Below are 16,309 nucleotides of genomic sequence, written 5' to 3' on the forward strand. Positions count from 1 at the left end.
GTTTGGTTGTAAGAGAAACCTGCCTGCAGTGGTTTAAACCCATGAGGCTTGTACAAAAGAAGTCTGGATGGAGGACTGTTTCTGTTGTGGAGAAAGTCTTCACACACTTTCCCACTTCTGCTCTGTCATGTAGCTTCACAGGCTAAGATGGCTGTGGGTCTCCAGTCTCTATGTTTGCCCTTGGGTCATTAGAAGGAGAGATGGAAGGGAGGGAAGAAGAAGAAATAGAGTGCCCCCTTTGTAAGGACCCTTCCCGGAAGTCCCATGTAGTAGTTCCGCTTACGTCTCACTAGCCAGAACTTAGTTGTAAGGACGCCTGGGAATGATAGTCTTTGAGCTGGGCTCCCTGCTGCCCTGAATGAAATTGGGGTTCTGTTACCAAGGAAGAAAGGGAAAATGGAGTTTGAATAGGCAACTGTGAGGTTCTGCCGTGTTCATTTATCTTGAGTAGTTAGTGTAGGTATCCTTAGCTAGATATTAGAGATACAAGATGAAGAAAAACATCCTCCTGAAACTGTGCCTTTAAACAGCATAGTCTTTCTTCCACGTTGTCACATTACCTTTTTTAGGGAAAATAATCTTGGAGCTTTCGAGCTAGAAGGACCATTAGAGATCACCTACTTCAACCCCATTATTATACAGCTGGGAAAACTGAGGCCCCAGACGAAGTGATTGACCCACAGCTGCACAGCTAGTAACTGGTCAACCAGGACTAGAGCTTGTCTTTCAGACTTCTGATGTTCTCTGGTTTAGGGATCAGAAGACTCTGGATCTAGCACTTGTTCTTATACCAACTAGCTATCGTATATTTAAAAGATTCAGCAAGCTCTTTATGCCCAGCTTTTTCATCTACGCTGTTTCATAGAACTATTAGAATAAAATGAAGATCTGGCATTTAGCATTCATTGTAAAAGGCAAATAGTACTATTCAAAAATAAAGGATTCCTACCAAAAGAAAAAAAAAATCCTCCCTCTACATGAAGATCTCTAGGTTTCTGAGAGAGATGGAAATGTAAATAGCTACTTATAATGCAGTGATTTATTTCTGCACAGACTTGTACAGATGAAATCTGCCAAAAAGGAGATAATGGACACTAAGGTTTACAAAGAGCTAATTGAGCTCCAGGGGAGAGTTGATGAACATGTATTGACTCATTTAAAATTTATCACTTAGACTTCCCTGGCGGTCCAGTGGTTGAGACTCTGTACTTCCAGTGCAGATGGGTTCGATCCCTTGTCGGGGAACTAGGATCCCAGATGCCCCTCGGCATGGCCAATAAAAAAGAAAATTATCACTTAGATTAGATCTTAAAAATTCTCATCACAAGAAAAAAAACTGTAACAGTGTGACGTGATGGATGTTAATTAGCCTTGTGGTAATCATTTCACAATATATACATGTATCAAATCATTATGTTGTACACCTTAAACTAACACAGTGTTATATGCCAATGAAAATAGTTTGCAAAAAACATAATATTTAACACTTAGTGGCAAATTGTGATATTTCTAAGTACATTTGATTCCAAAAAGGAGTTTTTAACCCTGTGCCTGAACGTTCTGAAGCACCAAGTGTAAAGAGATGTATGTAAAATTTTTGTAAAGAAACCATGTTCTTTTATAATCAAATGGTGCCTTGCCTTGTAGCCCACGGAGTCAGTCAAATTAAGAAAACAAAATGTATTCAGTGAGCAGTTATCAAAACAGATGACAAGGGTCACGCAGTGTTAGAGCTGGTAGGTTTGTTAGAAATAACCCAGCACACTTCCTCATTTGGTGGATGCATGGTCAGAGGCCCACAGACATCGCCAGACTGACATGACAGGCTAGCAGTAAATAGACTGGAATGCTCATTGAGTTTCTGTTACCTGCTTTAAGCTGCCTTTTGCAGGGAAACCAAAGCCCTGGAGAGGTCTTCTTTGGTCCTGTTCTCCTAAGGTCCAGTGAGAGCTGAAGAGGGGACTTGTCCAGCAGTTTTCATTCTGTGTTTCCTTTTCGTTTGGTGTGGCTCTGGAAGGAAGAAGGCAGGGGCCAGGTCTCACTGTGGTTTCATCCATTCATTAGATGAAATAATGTCTACATTTTACAGCAGTTGTGGTGGATCAGCCTTCAGTGCATTGTCATGCATCACCTTTTAAAACTCCTGATTTGGGGGCTTCCCTGGTGGTGCAGTGGTTGAGAGTCCGCCTGCTGATGCAGGGGACACGGTTCGTGCCCCGGTCCGGGAAGATCCCACATGCCACGGAACGGCTGGGCCCGTGAGCCATGGCCGCTGAGCCTGCGCGTCTGGAGCCTGTGCTCTGCAACGGGAGAGGCCACAACAGTGAGAGGCCCGTGTACTGGAAAAAAAAAAAACAAAAAAACCCCCAAAAAAACCCTCCTGAAATGAAAGCAGTGGGTTATACTCCATGGGCCTCACCACTTTTGTAGGAATAACGATTTTGTGGGTTTATTACATCAGAGTCTCCAAAAGTTTAAATCATTGTTGGCTATATTATCAGTTGTGAAGTGTTTATTTGCAGTAAGTTTCTACTATGTTGTAGGTCCTTTATTAGATGCTAGAAATCAAAGGCAATTTGATTTCAGTTAAAAGAAGTTTATAGACTAATGGCAAGGGGGTGGATAGCCTTATATACAAAATACTTTGGGATGACGTAACTACCACTGGACACAGTACTTAAGGGATACAGATGCTTTTATTAGTCTGGCAATAAGTTGAGATCCTTATGATCATTTGTAATGATGTAGCCAAGAATAACATGTTTAGCTCCAAAACTTCATATTTAAAGGACATGAATATACTGATACTGCATGTCTTTAAGTTTTTTTTTTTTTTTTAACATTAGTTCTTTGAAAACTGATGAAAGTGATCCATGAGTTCTTTTGTAAAAAAAAATTCAATCATTTTGGCATGAGAATAAAAAGTGAAACAGTCCTCCAGCCCTCCTGTTGCCATGAGACTCCCCAAAGGGAGCTGCTGTTAACAGTTTGTGTTGCAGTGATGTCTGGAGAGCTTAAAATCTCTGTGAGTTAGGTGTGGATTAATAGAGTCTATAAATTATGTGTGGCTAAGAAAAGGGGCCCAAGCTTTAATGACAAGAATTAATAAATTTTTTACAGTAAGAAAATACCCTTATTTAAATTTAACTACGTGACATTAAGAAATTAGGAATGCGTGAGTGTTAATGTTTATCTTCTTCAGCATTATATGAAAATGAGCACACACACTGCCTTTGGAACACATAAAGGCAGTGCACTCCCAGGGACAAGCTTATCTATCTTCTGTTTTCAGCTCCTACAAATGCATTGTGTAGAGTAGATGTTTGGCTAACATAGTGGGAGTCCCCATAAAAGCAGAACTTTTAGTTTTTTTTACTATAACTTGAAATTTGATATATATCTAGATATATATTTTTAAAGGGATTTAAAAAAAAAGAAGCAGAACTTTATTGGACTTCCTTACACTTATTTTATGTTTAGTATCTTTAAATCTTTCAGATATCTATGGGTGAGATACAGAGTATGGGCTCCTAGAGGGGTTTCCGTGGTGTTAGTCCGTCCCTGTGTGTCTTGGCGTACAAAACAGCTAATGTCCACTGAATCCCTCCCCCTCCTTTGTCTTAGAGGATTTTCCTTATCAAATGCTTTCCAGGGCTCCTCTGGAGAAAGGCATTGGGGAGGATTCTGTTACTGGGGCTTTCTGACTTCCTGGTGGAATAGGCCTTAGCCATTGTACCATCATTGGTCCCTATTTATCATGTTGGGGTTTTCTGGTAACACACTTACCTTAAAGCCTCCTTACTGATGCCTTTCCAAGTTCGTAAGGTGTTTCCACTTATTCATAAGGGGTTCCGCTCTGCAAGGCCCCTTCCAGAAGGTGGGCCTGAAGGTGGGGTGTGTCTCTTTGCTCCAAAGTGCCATCCTGGCTCCCAGGCTGCATCCCCATCTACGGTATATATTTTTTTTAAAGAATTTCTTCAGTTTACTTTATTATTTATTTATTTATTTGTCACACCACGTGGCTCACAGGATCTTAGTTCCCCGACCAGGGACTGAACCCAGGCCCTTGGCAGTGAAAGTGTGGAGACCTAACCACTGGACTGCTAGGGAATTCCTGTCATCTACTGTATTCTGATGATGAGTGAATATTTATGTTAGGCCAAGCCATGGACGGGAGGTGTTTGGTTTTCTTTGACTCTTCTCACATGCTTCATATTCAATTTCCAGGATTCTGCGGTGAGAGCGTTTAGCTTTTACAGTCCAGTAAGGCTGTGATTTTGACCTTCAGCCTTTTGCTTGCTGGTCTCTGGCTGACAGGCCTCTCTTCTAAGTCATATGCCCGTTCTCCCCCTTTCTCACTCTGCATGCAGGCCAGTTCTGATAGGAATACCTCTGTTATCAGAGCAGATTACTGAAGACTGAAAGTCTTCACATTTTCCTAAAGTGTCTGCTAGAACTTCATTTCCTGTGGGTACAGGGTTTGTGATCCAGAAGACAGATGGTAGTTTAATCAGCGGTTTCCATTTCTCATCTCTTACTCACCACATGTTGGTCTCATTCTCTCAGACCAACTTCCTCTTACATAGCAGGAAGCTGGCAGGTCATGGTTCCCAGATTTGCATCTCAGAACTTTGTTCCAGAAAGGGACTGAAATGGGAGCTCCTTGGTTCCAAGTTTAAAATTCCCAAGGCTCTGACTGTTCCAGGTTGAGTCAGGGGCTCATTTCTAAAGCAGTCACTCCTAGCTGAAGTTCCTGAATATGCATATGGGCTAGGGATTGTTCTGAGCACTTTGTACACTTATCTTTCTGAAATCTGAAAACGACAGCATGAGGTAGGTGCAGATGAGAAACTCTGTCTCTTGCTTTGTACCACAAAGCTAGTGCGTGTTGGGGCAGGATTTGAACTCAGCACTTGACTTTGGTGCTCTAAACCGTACCCTCGGTGTTCCATAATTTGCTGACTCTAAAGATAAGGGACCTAATGTAATAACAGCTCCAGGGCTCTCTAGAAACTGCAGCCCACGGGTTGGGAATGACTAATTTAAGGACTTTAAATGGGCTGTATTACAAAAGTCAGTTGAGTGGGTAAATCGCAGTTTCTCAAGTGTGAGGCGATGAGAAAACATTACTCCCACCCTCTGCTCTGTGGATGTGGAAGCAGTGTGCTGTGGCTGTGTGGCTGTCCAGAACACCCTGGGCTGTTTGATACTGAAGAGGATCCCCTGGTGTACTTTCACTCCCTCTTTTTTTTTTTAACACCTTTATTGGAGTAATTGGAGTATAATTGCTTTACAATGGTGTGTTAGTTTCTGCTTTATAACAAAGTGAATCAGTTATACATATACATATGTTCCCATATCTCTTCCCTCTTGCGTCTCCCTCCCTCCCATCCTCCCTATCCCACCCCTCTAGGTGGTCACAAAGCACCGAGCTGATCTCCCTGTGCTCTGCGGCTGCTTCCCACTAGCTATCTATTTTACGTTTGGTAGTGTATATATGTCCATGCCACTCTCTCACTTTGTCACTCCCTCTTTCGAAGTGGCTCAGCTGGGGGAAGGGTGGAAACACCTGTTCTCTTACAGTTGCAAATGGGCCTGCTCTGTGTGTACGCATGGATCGGGCCTTGTTGCTCCCCAGACTTGTCCCAGCTTCCCCCGGGGAAATCGTGCTGAGAGGTCCCGTCTGGCAGTGGTGAAGGGTGAATGGGAGAGTAGTCACGGCAGCTGTATTTTGCTTTTCTCTAGTTCTTTATAGATAATTGCTTTTACGTACTGCTGCAGATTGCAGATTGTAGTCTTTACACAGTGACGGTGACACATTTCATACTAGGAGCAAAGCAAAAGACAATTTTTGGGTTGTAACTTTTCTCTCTCTCTCTCTAAGATTATCCTGAAGGCAATAATTCAAGTGATTATCTTGTTCAAGCAACAACGTATCTTCCGGGAAACTTCACATATTCGCCATACCTCCCCTGCCCGGAAAAGCTGCCTTACATGCGTAAGTTTCATCTACTTTTGACTTAACTATTTGCTTGTATTATAATAAAATGAAATCGCATGGTTTGAGCACACCACCCTCAGGCCATTATTGGGGGTGCTCGTATTCATATCACGTAGCATGTTATTTGACTTTCTTTTGAGAGGGGTGCAAAGCAATTTTTTGGGAGGGGGAGGAGGATTGAAAAGCTAAAGAAAAAGCTTATGCCTTACCCAGAAGTAATCTCACCTCTGTTGTGAGTTTGATGTGTGTTCTTAAAATTATCCTTAAAATGATTTTAACACTATCTTTTACATAGATAGGAAATTAGAACGTTTCAAAGGTTTTAAGAAATTATATAAATGATTTTAAAATTACATTTCCTTCTGTAACTTGCTTTCTTAATTATTTTTTGAGAACTGTCCGTGCTGATACATAGAGATCAGTTTATTTCCCTTCACTGTCCTATAGTGTATCTTTGAATAATTGAATACATGTACCACATTTCATTTACCTTTTTCTCTGCTGATGGAAATTTAGGTTGTTTCTACTGTTTTGCTACCACAAAGCAGTGCTGTAAGGAACAACATCATACAGATTTCCCTGTGCATGTGTGCTTGAGGGTTCATGCCTAAAAGTGGAATTGCTAGGTAGGCTGGTGTGGTTGTACTCCACAGCCACGGTACCAGTTTATATCCCCAGGGGCAAAGCGTGAATGCACCACTTTGATATTGATGGACTTTAAAAATTTTGCTATTCTTATAGATAAAACACTTTTTGCTATTATGACAAATCAAAAAAGGTATCTTGTTTCAGTTCTTACTTTCTTCATTACTGGTGGGTTTGAGTGACTTTTCCTGTGTTTGTGAGTAGTTTTGAGTTTTCTCTCCTGTGACTCAGTTACCGTTTTATCGGTTCCTTATTGGTTAATTAGATTTTTGTATTGATCAGTGGGAGTTCTTTATATATATTCCAGCAGTGACCTATTGTCTGCTATATGTGTTGCAATTGGCTTGTCTTTTCATTTTGTTTATGGAGTCTTTTATTTTATAGACGTTTAAAATTATGTTTCTAAGTGTATCAATCACATTATTTAAGGTTTTTGCTTGTTTTGGTCTTAAGAAAGCTTTCCTTATTACCCGAAAGCCGTACGAATACTCTTTTATTTCCTTCCAATAATTTTACAATTTTGTTTTGAATTTTCGTGTATAATATGAGGTAGGGATCAAGATAACTGTATTTTAAACATTTTTTTCAAAATTATGAAGATAATACATTATCGTTTAAAAAAACCTCTATAATCAGTCAGAAGCCACACGGCTGTTATTTTGCAGCTTTTATTGTTTGTGTCTCCCTCCTCTGATTTTAAGCATACTTTGTACATATAAGTTAGTATCTTGATTTTTATGTAATTAAAATTCAAATAAACGTTATTTTGAATTGCTTATTTATCCACGTGTCTTAATGTCCTCAGTATCTAAGGTGTGTTTTTTATGTCTTTATGTTACTTTTCTTTATTGAGGAAGTTAGTCTTTGCCTGTCATGTTTGTAGGATTTTTTTCAGTATGTTGTTGATAGAGATATCTGTAATAAAAAGTATGATTCACCTTTTATTATCATCTAAGGCCATGGTTCTCACGCTCTAGGGTACATCGGAATCACTGGACAGCCCTATAAAACACACATTGCGGGGCCCACCTTCAGAGCTTCCGAGTCAGTAGATGTGGAGTGGGGTCTGAGAATTTTCATTTCTGACAGGTTCCCAGGTCATGCTGATGTTGGTGATCCTTGGGCCACAGACCCACTGATCTAGAATTGATCCTGGCTGCACCATAGCTTTCATAATTCTGGGACCCAACCCCTAAGTTTCTCATTTTATTAATTAGCTGCAGGGCCTGAGTATTTAAGAAAAAATTCTCAGCTGATTCTCATATTGTTATCTCCTTGCTGTCCTGTAATAGAGAATGAAGCTATGGTTTTTGTGGCTATGTATTTGTCGTTACTTTGTCACTGCAGCCTTGGCTTTCTAAAAATGAATGTTTTTGTCTGTGTAGTACTGAGACCACTGGGTGTAATGTTCTGTTGAAATATTGATTACAGTGATTTCATTTTCATAATTTGCATATTCAAGGATTTATAGTTTTAGGAAATCTTTCTGTTCTTGGTTTAGTTGCCATTTTCTTAATTAGTGCTTTCTGGGTACTAATTGAAGTCTGTTTCAGAGCGTCTGCCTGCCAGGCCTTGCCCTCCTCTCCCCTGGCCCCGTAACTCATAAATGCTCCTGTCACGTGCTTGAAAGATTGTGTCGCGGCTGTTCTCACTGCCTTTCGCTGACTGTCTTGGTGACCCGCTCCTCCCCTCTGCTCCCATCAGTCTTGCATTCTTCTGCAAGAGAGGATCACACCCGTTTGGCCAGCTACCTTTTCACAGAAGGCCTCCTCATGGCTCTGCTGGCTTTGGGTCCAGCACCAATTCCTTGTCCAATTAGCTGTGGCCAGCCTGATGGGATGATGGTTTAGTAGAAAATATGCCCTCATACAGATAACTCCTTAGGAAGGGGCCTGACACGAGCCATCCTGGAGAACCCCCTCACTAGTCCTGTGACCACTGCAAAGTAGAGCCTCAGTTTGCCTATCTGTAAAATCTGGGATTATATGCCCACTTCACAGTGTTGTGAGGATAAAGAGAAGCACAGTGCTTGAAGCTTGGTAGACGTTAATTTGCTGTTCCCTTTCCTTTTCCTCATTTCTTTGAATGATGGAGCCAGATTTTACGATGATCAAGGGAGTGAGAAACCTAGGAGAAATGTGTGGAGTTAAGGCATTTTTTACTTAGCTACGCATCCTTAATTTGTTTTTAATTAACAGAATTGTTTCCCATTGATGAAAGAGAACAGCATAATAAAATACCTATGTATAAAAATCTTATTGTCATATCACACAAAATAATTGAATACCATACCTCCCCAAATAATAGTCAAGGAGAGTCTGTGTAAGAAGGTGATCTACTTAGATGAAAACCATTCAAGTATGTATGATACTGAATTCCTGTAATCACCAGAAGGGAAGTTAAGGCTTAAAGTTGTTGTTTGATTATCTAGCTGTAACTTGTTTTTGATTTTTGTTGGCACTGGATTACCATAAAGATGAAGTTTGAACTTCTCCAGTTGGAATTCACATAAAGTTGATTTCATGGATTTCAGCATTATTTCACAATCAATTACAGTGTAAAATCTATTTTAAATGTTATTTGTACAATATGAGTGAATACTTCTTTGTTATTGTTAGTATTTATAGGTTCTCCAGAGGGTGAATCCACTTTCAGTTTTATTTTATTTATGTGACACTCTCCGTGCTAACAATTCACTTTATCTAGAGCTGAAAAATAATAAGTGCTTAGCATGGATGTTTTGATTTTCTGGATGAGGTTAGAGATGGAAAATGTCAGTTGTGCACTTTGCATTAAAATGAAGATGGACTTACGTGTAGATTTCCTATCTTTTAATTCCTATTCAAATAGAGTGCATTTGTAATGACTTTTATATATTTTGTCCTTAGCATTTTTGGAGTAGTTGCCTTTGTGGTTTAACCCTGATAGTTTCTATAGTTGCTAGCCTTAGGAGCATAACAGAAGCTACAAGGACTTTTTGAGATGAATTTATAAACTTCAGAGAAGCTCAGGTAATGCTTAATGTAACAAACCATCATGCCCACGTTTATTGTAGAAAAGAGTGATGGGGGCCACTGCAGAGGAACAGAGCAGTCGTGACCCGCCTGCAGCCGCCCCTGTGTTGTTCGCAGGGGCAGGCGGGGAGAAACACAGCTGAGTATGTGCCTGCCGGCTGGAGCGGGTTACACATTCGGAGGAAGGGTTGTTATGTGATGAAAGGGAGACAGCAGTTTCCTTCTGGAAGGAAAGAGAGACTTCAGAGAGAGGGAACATTGGAAGTGGGTCTTGCAGGATGGTTCAGCAGGTAGCTGAGGGGGCAGTGTCCGAGCACAGGAGGCCCTGTGTTCTGAGAATGGGGAGTGGTCCGCTGGGACTGGGGTGGGTGTGTAGTGGGATGTGTGCTGCATAGGGAGGTGAAGGGCCCTGTGTAAAGGACTCACCAATCCGAGGGCTGCCTGGGTTCCATGAAGCTGTCGGCATCTGTGAGGTGGGCATCAGAGGGAACGGAGCCCCTGAGAGTGTGTGCAGAGGGTTGATTTACAGCCTGGTGTGTATCTCTCTAAGATAAGGGCACATGGTTTTCCAAGGGTCTAGGGACAAAATAGGGTAAAAACAGAAAACACTGCTTTTTAAAAAAAAATTAATTTATTTTGGGCTGCATTGGGTCTTCGTTGCTGCGCACGGGCTTTCTCTAGTTGCGAGCGGGGGCTACTCTTCGTTGCAGTGCTCATGCTTCTCATTGCGGTGGCTTCTTTTGTTGTAGAGCACGGGCTCTAGGTACGCGAGCTTCAGTAGTTGTGGCACATGGGCTCAGTAGTTGTGGCTCGTGGGCTCTAGAGCGCAGGCTCAGTAGTTGTGGCACACGGGCTTAGTTGCTCCGCGGCATATGGGATCTTCCTGGACCAGGGCTCGAACCCATGTCCCCTGCACTGGCAGGCAGATTCTTAACCGCTGCGCCACCAGGGAAACCCCAGAAAACACTGCTTTAGGGAATGTAACCTTCATCTGCTTTAGGTAGGTACATGGTGTGACTAGGATGGTAGCTTGGAAAGATGATCCTGATGAGAAGTTGAAAATGGATGAGCATGGGGAAGTGCCGGGATCTGGAGGGGCCGTGAGGAGCTTCCTGCAAGGGCCCCAGAGGAACAACGGGCACGTGCCGGGGCTGTGGCGCCGAAGAGAAGAGACGTGGTGACCAGCTGAGGGATCAGGGCTGCTTTCCAGGTTTCTGTCTCGGTGGCCGTTAACTGAAACATATAATGCGGGATAAACCTCACATTTGGAGAACGGGGAAGTGCATGAGTTCAGTGTTGGGCCTGTTCTGTTTAAAGCTCAGGAGAGTTCTTTTGGGGTCTGAATTTCTTCAGAGGGATCTGGGCTGGAGATGAGAGGAGGGGAGGTCCTACGAGTGGACCCCTGGAGAACATCCATGTCTGAGGGGCAACGGGAGGTCAGCAAAGAAGGGAAGGCAGCCAGGGACACAGGGGAGTCAGGGGACGGTGTTCCAGAGGACAGCAAGGAGAGGGCTCCACCTTGTCACATACCTCAGAGCAGGTAGAACGAGGGACTGTGAAAGGCCATTGAATTGGGCACGAAGAACACTCACGGAATCACAGTCGGCACAATTCCAGTGGGGCGGCAGCGTGAGAAGCAAGATACACTGTCCTGAGAAGTGACTCAGAAGTCTGTAAAAACTAGTTGGTTTAAAACAAGGACGTTTGGGACTTCCCTGGTTGTCCAGTGGTTAGGACTCCGCCTTCCACTGCAGGGGGCCCAGGTTCCATCCCTGGTCGGGGAACTAAGATCCCTGCAAGCTGCATGGCATGGCCAAATAATAATAATAAATGAATAAAACAAAGAAGTTTGGTGGGAAAGGGAAGGAGACTGGGGGGAAGGAATCTGTGGAGGAGGTGGGGTCAAGGGGACAACGTTTTAGGAAGAGATGGACTTAAGTGAACCTTAAGCGCTGCGGGCGTGGAGGGGAAGACTCTGGACAGATGGGGAGTGAAGGGAGGAGAAGGGAAGCATCCAGGGAGCCTGGATCTTGGAGAAAGTGACAGGACACAGAATGTGCTCGGGTTGAAGAACTGGCCTTGGAAAGTAGTAGGGGGACACCTCCTGCCCTGAGGCGGGAGTGACGTTCATTTGGAGATGAGGGGGGGAAAGTAAAGGGGGTTCAGGCCTGTTGCTTCTGTGTTCCTAATAAAGTAGGGGAGGCCAAGAAGGATAAGGGGGATACGTGTGAAGGATATGTGTGAGGGGGCGGCCAAGAAGGATGGAGCAGCTTGTAAAGGAGGAGTAGATATTTTGAACGTTGTAGGTCATGCAAAGTGGAGTCAAGCAATCATAAAGGAAAAGGTGCTCACTAACCGGTTAGCCAAGAGAGCCCTCCCTACCCCGTGGGGGTCAAAATGTACAAAGAATATAACGCTTGTTTCTGCTGAAAGCTTACTATGTTTAAGGCAGTAAATTAGGTACTGTCACCTCAGTGGTGGGATCATGTGCTTACGTGATTTTCTTCAGTGGTATTTCTTGGGTGCAGAATTTGAGCATGGAAAATTGTTGATCAGGTGTGGCAGGTCAGGAAGGGAGGGAAAATAACAGTGTTTGTGAGTATATGGGTGTGTCTTAGTCTGTTCGGGCTGCTATAGCAAAAATACCATAGACTGGATGGCTTAAACAGCAAATATTTATTTCTCACAGTTCTGGTGGATGGACGTCTAAGGTTAAGGTGTCAGCAGATTCGGTATTTGGTGAGGGCCTGATTCCTGCTTCATAGATGGCTGTCTTCTTGCTGTATCCTCACATGGTGGAAGGGGTGAGGGATCTCTCTGGGGTCTGTTTTATAATGGCACTAATGCCATTCATGAGGGCTTCGTCCTCATGATGTAATCAGTCCCCAAAGGGCCCACCTCCTAAAACCATCACATTTGGGGTTAGGATTTCAAAATATGAATTTGGGGGGTGGGGAGAACAAACATTCAGTCCATTGCTGTGATTGGGTGAAACTCGTGGAGCTGGGTTTCTCTACGTGTGGTCCAGAGATGATCTACACCAGAAGCCATGGGGATGCTGGTTAAAAAAAACCTGGGTGACATATATATGGAATTTAAGAAAAAAAAAATGTCATGAAGAACCTAGGGGTAAGGCAGGAATAAAGACGCAGACCTCCTAGAGAACGGACTTGAGGTTATGGGGAGGGGGAAGGGTGAGCTGTGACAGGGCGAGAGAGAGTCATGGACATATACACACTAACAAACGTAGTAAGGTAGATAGCTAGTGGGAAGCAGCCGCATGGCACAGGGATATTGGCTCGGTGCTTTGTGACAGCCTGGAGGGGTGGGATAGGGAGTGTGGGAGGGAGGGAGACGCAAGAGGGAAGAGATATGGGAACATATGTATATGTATAACTGATTCACTTTGTTATAAAGCAGAAACTAACACACCATTGTAAAGCAATTATACCCCAATAAAGATGTTCAAAAAAAAAAAAAAACAAAAAAACCTGGGTGGCCACAGAGGTCAGTTCAGAGGCTGAGCCACCAGAGCAAGGCCCAGACCACTCTGGGCAGCATCTCCTGTTGCCACTTGGCAGAGATCACAGCTCCGATCAGACGTGCCCAGAGGTGCCACTCCTGGGGTCCTTAATGCCAGAAGCTTCTGCCAGCACTTTTACTGAAAGACAGTTTTGCAGAGTGCTCACGTCCTCATGTTCACTTCTGTTTCAGAGTCACCTTCGGGTGCATCTTGTCACTTGACTGCTTCTCTTTGCTGGAGAGGTTGGGAGAGTGGAGAGGTAGCTTCTTCCTCTGGGAGGCAGGACTCAGTGGCGGGCAGTTCAGGCCCCTGAAATGTGTTCAGGTAAAGCTGGGTGTCCACAAACATGACCCACGCATGTCTACTGACACAGGGGCTTTGAGAATGGGCCCGGGACTTCCATTCTCAACAGGCAGGCCTGGTGATTCTTAGCCACTCCACCAAAATTAATCAGCTGCTTTATTAGGAGACCATAGAGACAGGAAAAATGTGGAGACAGCAGAGAGAAGCTGAAGCCAGAACTGACTGGCTTTCAACTCTGACACTGCCAGTCATTCTAGGTGACAGTGGTGCCCAGGGTGTGAATGTGGAGCTGGGTGTTACATGCAGGATGTCCAGGGAGAGGAGGGCACCTCTCAGTGAATGTGGCTGCATATTGGAAGGTGGTTCGGCTGAAAGTCGTAAACTTCAAAGGAGGTAAATTTATGAAAGAAGGAAGTAATTAATTTTTGTGAGGTGTAGGTATAATCTGCAGAGTACCTTCTTATATGCCTCACCCCCAAGATTGTGGACCTCAGGAAGTAAGCACTGAGCACAGTTTGAAAGGAAGAATAGTGTTTCACTTAAGATGAGGAGTGGAGGTGCTATTCTAGAAAAGACATTGAGATGCAGTGTATGGAAGCTTCTTGGCAACTGAATGGTTTGAGAAAACACATTGGAAAAGGCCAGAGTGGTGTGTGATATACCATATTTTCTTGACAAACCACATCATTAATTTTTTTTTTTTTTTTTTTTTTGTGGTACGCGGGCCTCTCACTGTTGTGGCCTCTCCCATTGCGGAGCACAGGCTCCGGATGCGCAGGCTCAGTGGCCGTGGCTCACGGGCCCAGCCGCTCAGCGGCATGCGGGATCCTCCCGGACTGGGGCACGAACCCGTGTCCCCTGCATCGGCAGGTGGACGGACTCTCAACCACTGCGCCACCAGGGAAGCCCCTGTGGGACATCTTTTGTACAAATGTCTTAAAGGCATATTTTAGCACCTGATGGAGCCAAGGTTTGGAAATGCAGGGAGGGAGGAAGCAGAGGGAGGTGAGACGGGATTGACATGGCCAGCTCTGTCATTCCTGCTCATCTGTTCATGCACCCATTCGTTCATCCATCCATCCATTTATTCATTCACCCATCCTGTGTCGAGGCATTGCCCTTGATATTGGAGATGTGTGACTAAAAAACCACTCTGTTTAGAATACTAGGATTTGGTCACTTCAAGAATAATTGAGTAAGAAGTTGTTTGTGTAGCTAGACATTATACAATTGCAGAAGTTGAGAAGCCAAAGGAAAGCATTGGACGTGGGCAGTTTCTAGTGGTGGCTTCAAAGGCGGCTGTGTGTGACTGGGGGCAGGATGACTCATGGAACCTTTCAGCCTCTGAGCTGCCCTCGGTCATCCGCCCAGAGGGTGGGGGAAGGGATGTGCCACCTTATCGTAAAAATCGTTTTCTGACTTCAGAAGAGAATTCACCTGAAGGGATATTTCTAGAGGAAATTCAGGGGTTTCTCTGACAACGTCGTCAGGTCTTTGGGCAGTGCACACTGGGAACCCTGTAGGGTAAAATACTGACAAGAGCCAGAGTATGCAGAATTAGGCTTTAGATACCAAAAAATACAGGTAGGCCCCAAACTGAGTGAAGTAGTCACTGAAACCTGTTGATTTATGGAGAAAACAGCTCTTTGGCTAGAGATGATATGCCTTACATTTTTTTCTTACATTTCAAGTAAAATTTAAATGCAGGTAATTCATATGTATTGAATATTTGCTATTTTAAGAATTATACTTTAATAGAAAAAATAATATCCTAAACCATGTCATGTGGTATGTTGTAATCTACACAACCATAAACTTTTGATTGGGGCCTGTGCTGTTCCAAACGGATCCCAGGCCACTCAGGTCCCACTTCCCAAAGCAGGAGGCATCGTTGCACGTCTTGCCAATTCATGCTGAATTGGCATTAGAGTGAATGTGCCGTGTAACCAGTGGTACAACCAAGTTATTCCCTCCCACACAACACAGAAGAGGTTGGCACGTAGGCTTTGTTGCGCAGCCTGAGAGGCAGCTCACCACTGACTGTCTTCTTCCACTTTCCTTCTCAGTAAGTGGCAGCCTCTCGTCTCTTAGGCGTCCAGTTTTCCTGCTCTTGCCTTTCTAACCCTGGTCCCACGTTCCAAAGGGTCAAAATCATTATTTACATTGTTTATATTTGTGTGCTGAATGATTGCACTGCTGGGTAAATAGATTTCAGCCAATAGATATGTTTTTCGACCTTTTAATTTCTAACTGGGGAGAGAGAGCGTGTGTCCCCACTGGAAAACCTCAGGTGCAGCACAGAGTGGAGGTGGGGATCTGTCCCTGGAGCTCACTGGGTCCTTCCTCTTCAGTTGCCCTTGAAATCTCAGCAGGTGAAGTAAAGGGGGCGGGTCTGGCTGATTGCTTACTTCTTTGAAAGTAAAGCGGGATGCCTTCTCTCCCGGCTTTAGAGCACTGGAATGCTTCCTTTTTTTTTTTCTTCTCTTCTTTTTTAAATTTTTATTTTATATTGGAGTATAGTCGATTTACAATGTTGTGTTAGTTTCAGGTGTACAGCAAAGTGATTCAGTTATAAATATACATATATCCATTATTTTTCAGATTCTTTTCCCATGTATGTTATTATAGAATATTGAGCAGAGTTCCCTGTGCTATACAGTGGGTCCTTGTTGATTTCCTATTTTATATATAGTAGTGTGTAAATGTTAATCCCAAACTTCTCATTTATCCTTTCCCCCACCTTTCCCCTTTGGTAACCATAAGTTTGTTTTCTAAGACTGTGTATCTGTTTCTGTTTTGTAAATAAGTTCATTTGTATCTTTT

At 43.5% G+C, this 16,309-nt stretch overlaps 1 protein-coding gene across 5 annotated transcripts in view; it reads left to right on the forward strand.

The window, feature by feature from the left end:
* Positions 1-16,309, forward strand: part of B4GALT6 (beta-1,4-galactosyltransferase 6) — a 66,699-nt gene that overhangs the window by 20,827 nt on the left and 29,563 nt on the right. For all 5 annotated transcript variants that reach the window (XM_049698150.1, XM_049698149.1, XM_049698152.1 and 2 more), the window contains one exon: positions 5,885-5,998. In XM_049698150.1, the coding sequence (XP_049554107.1) occupies positions 5,885-5,998 (114 nt within the window). The remainder of the gene's footprint in view (positions 1-5,884; positions 5,999-16,309) is intronic.

The sequence above is a fragment of the Orcinus orca genome, chromosome 15 (genome assembly GCF_937001465.1).
Source record: "Orcinus orca chromosome 15, mOrcOrc1.1, whole genome shotgun sequence".
Taxonomy (NCBI): domain Eukaryota; kingdom Metazoa; phylum Chordata; class Mammalia; order Artiodactyla; family Delphinidae; genus Orcinus; species Orcinus orca.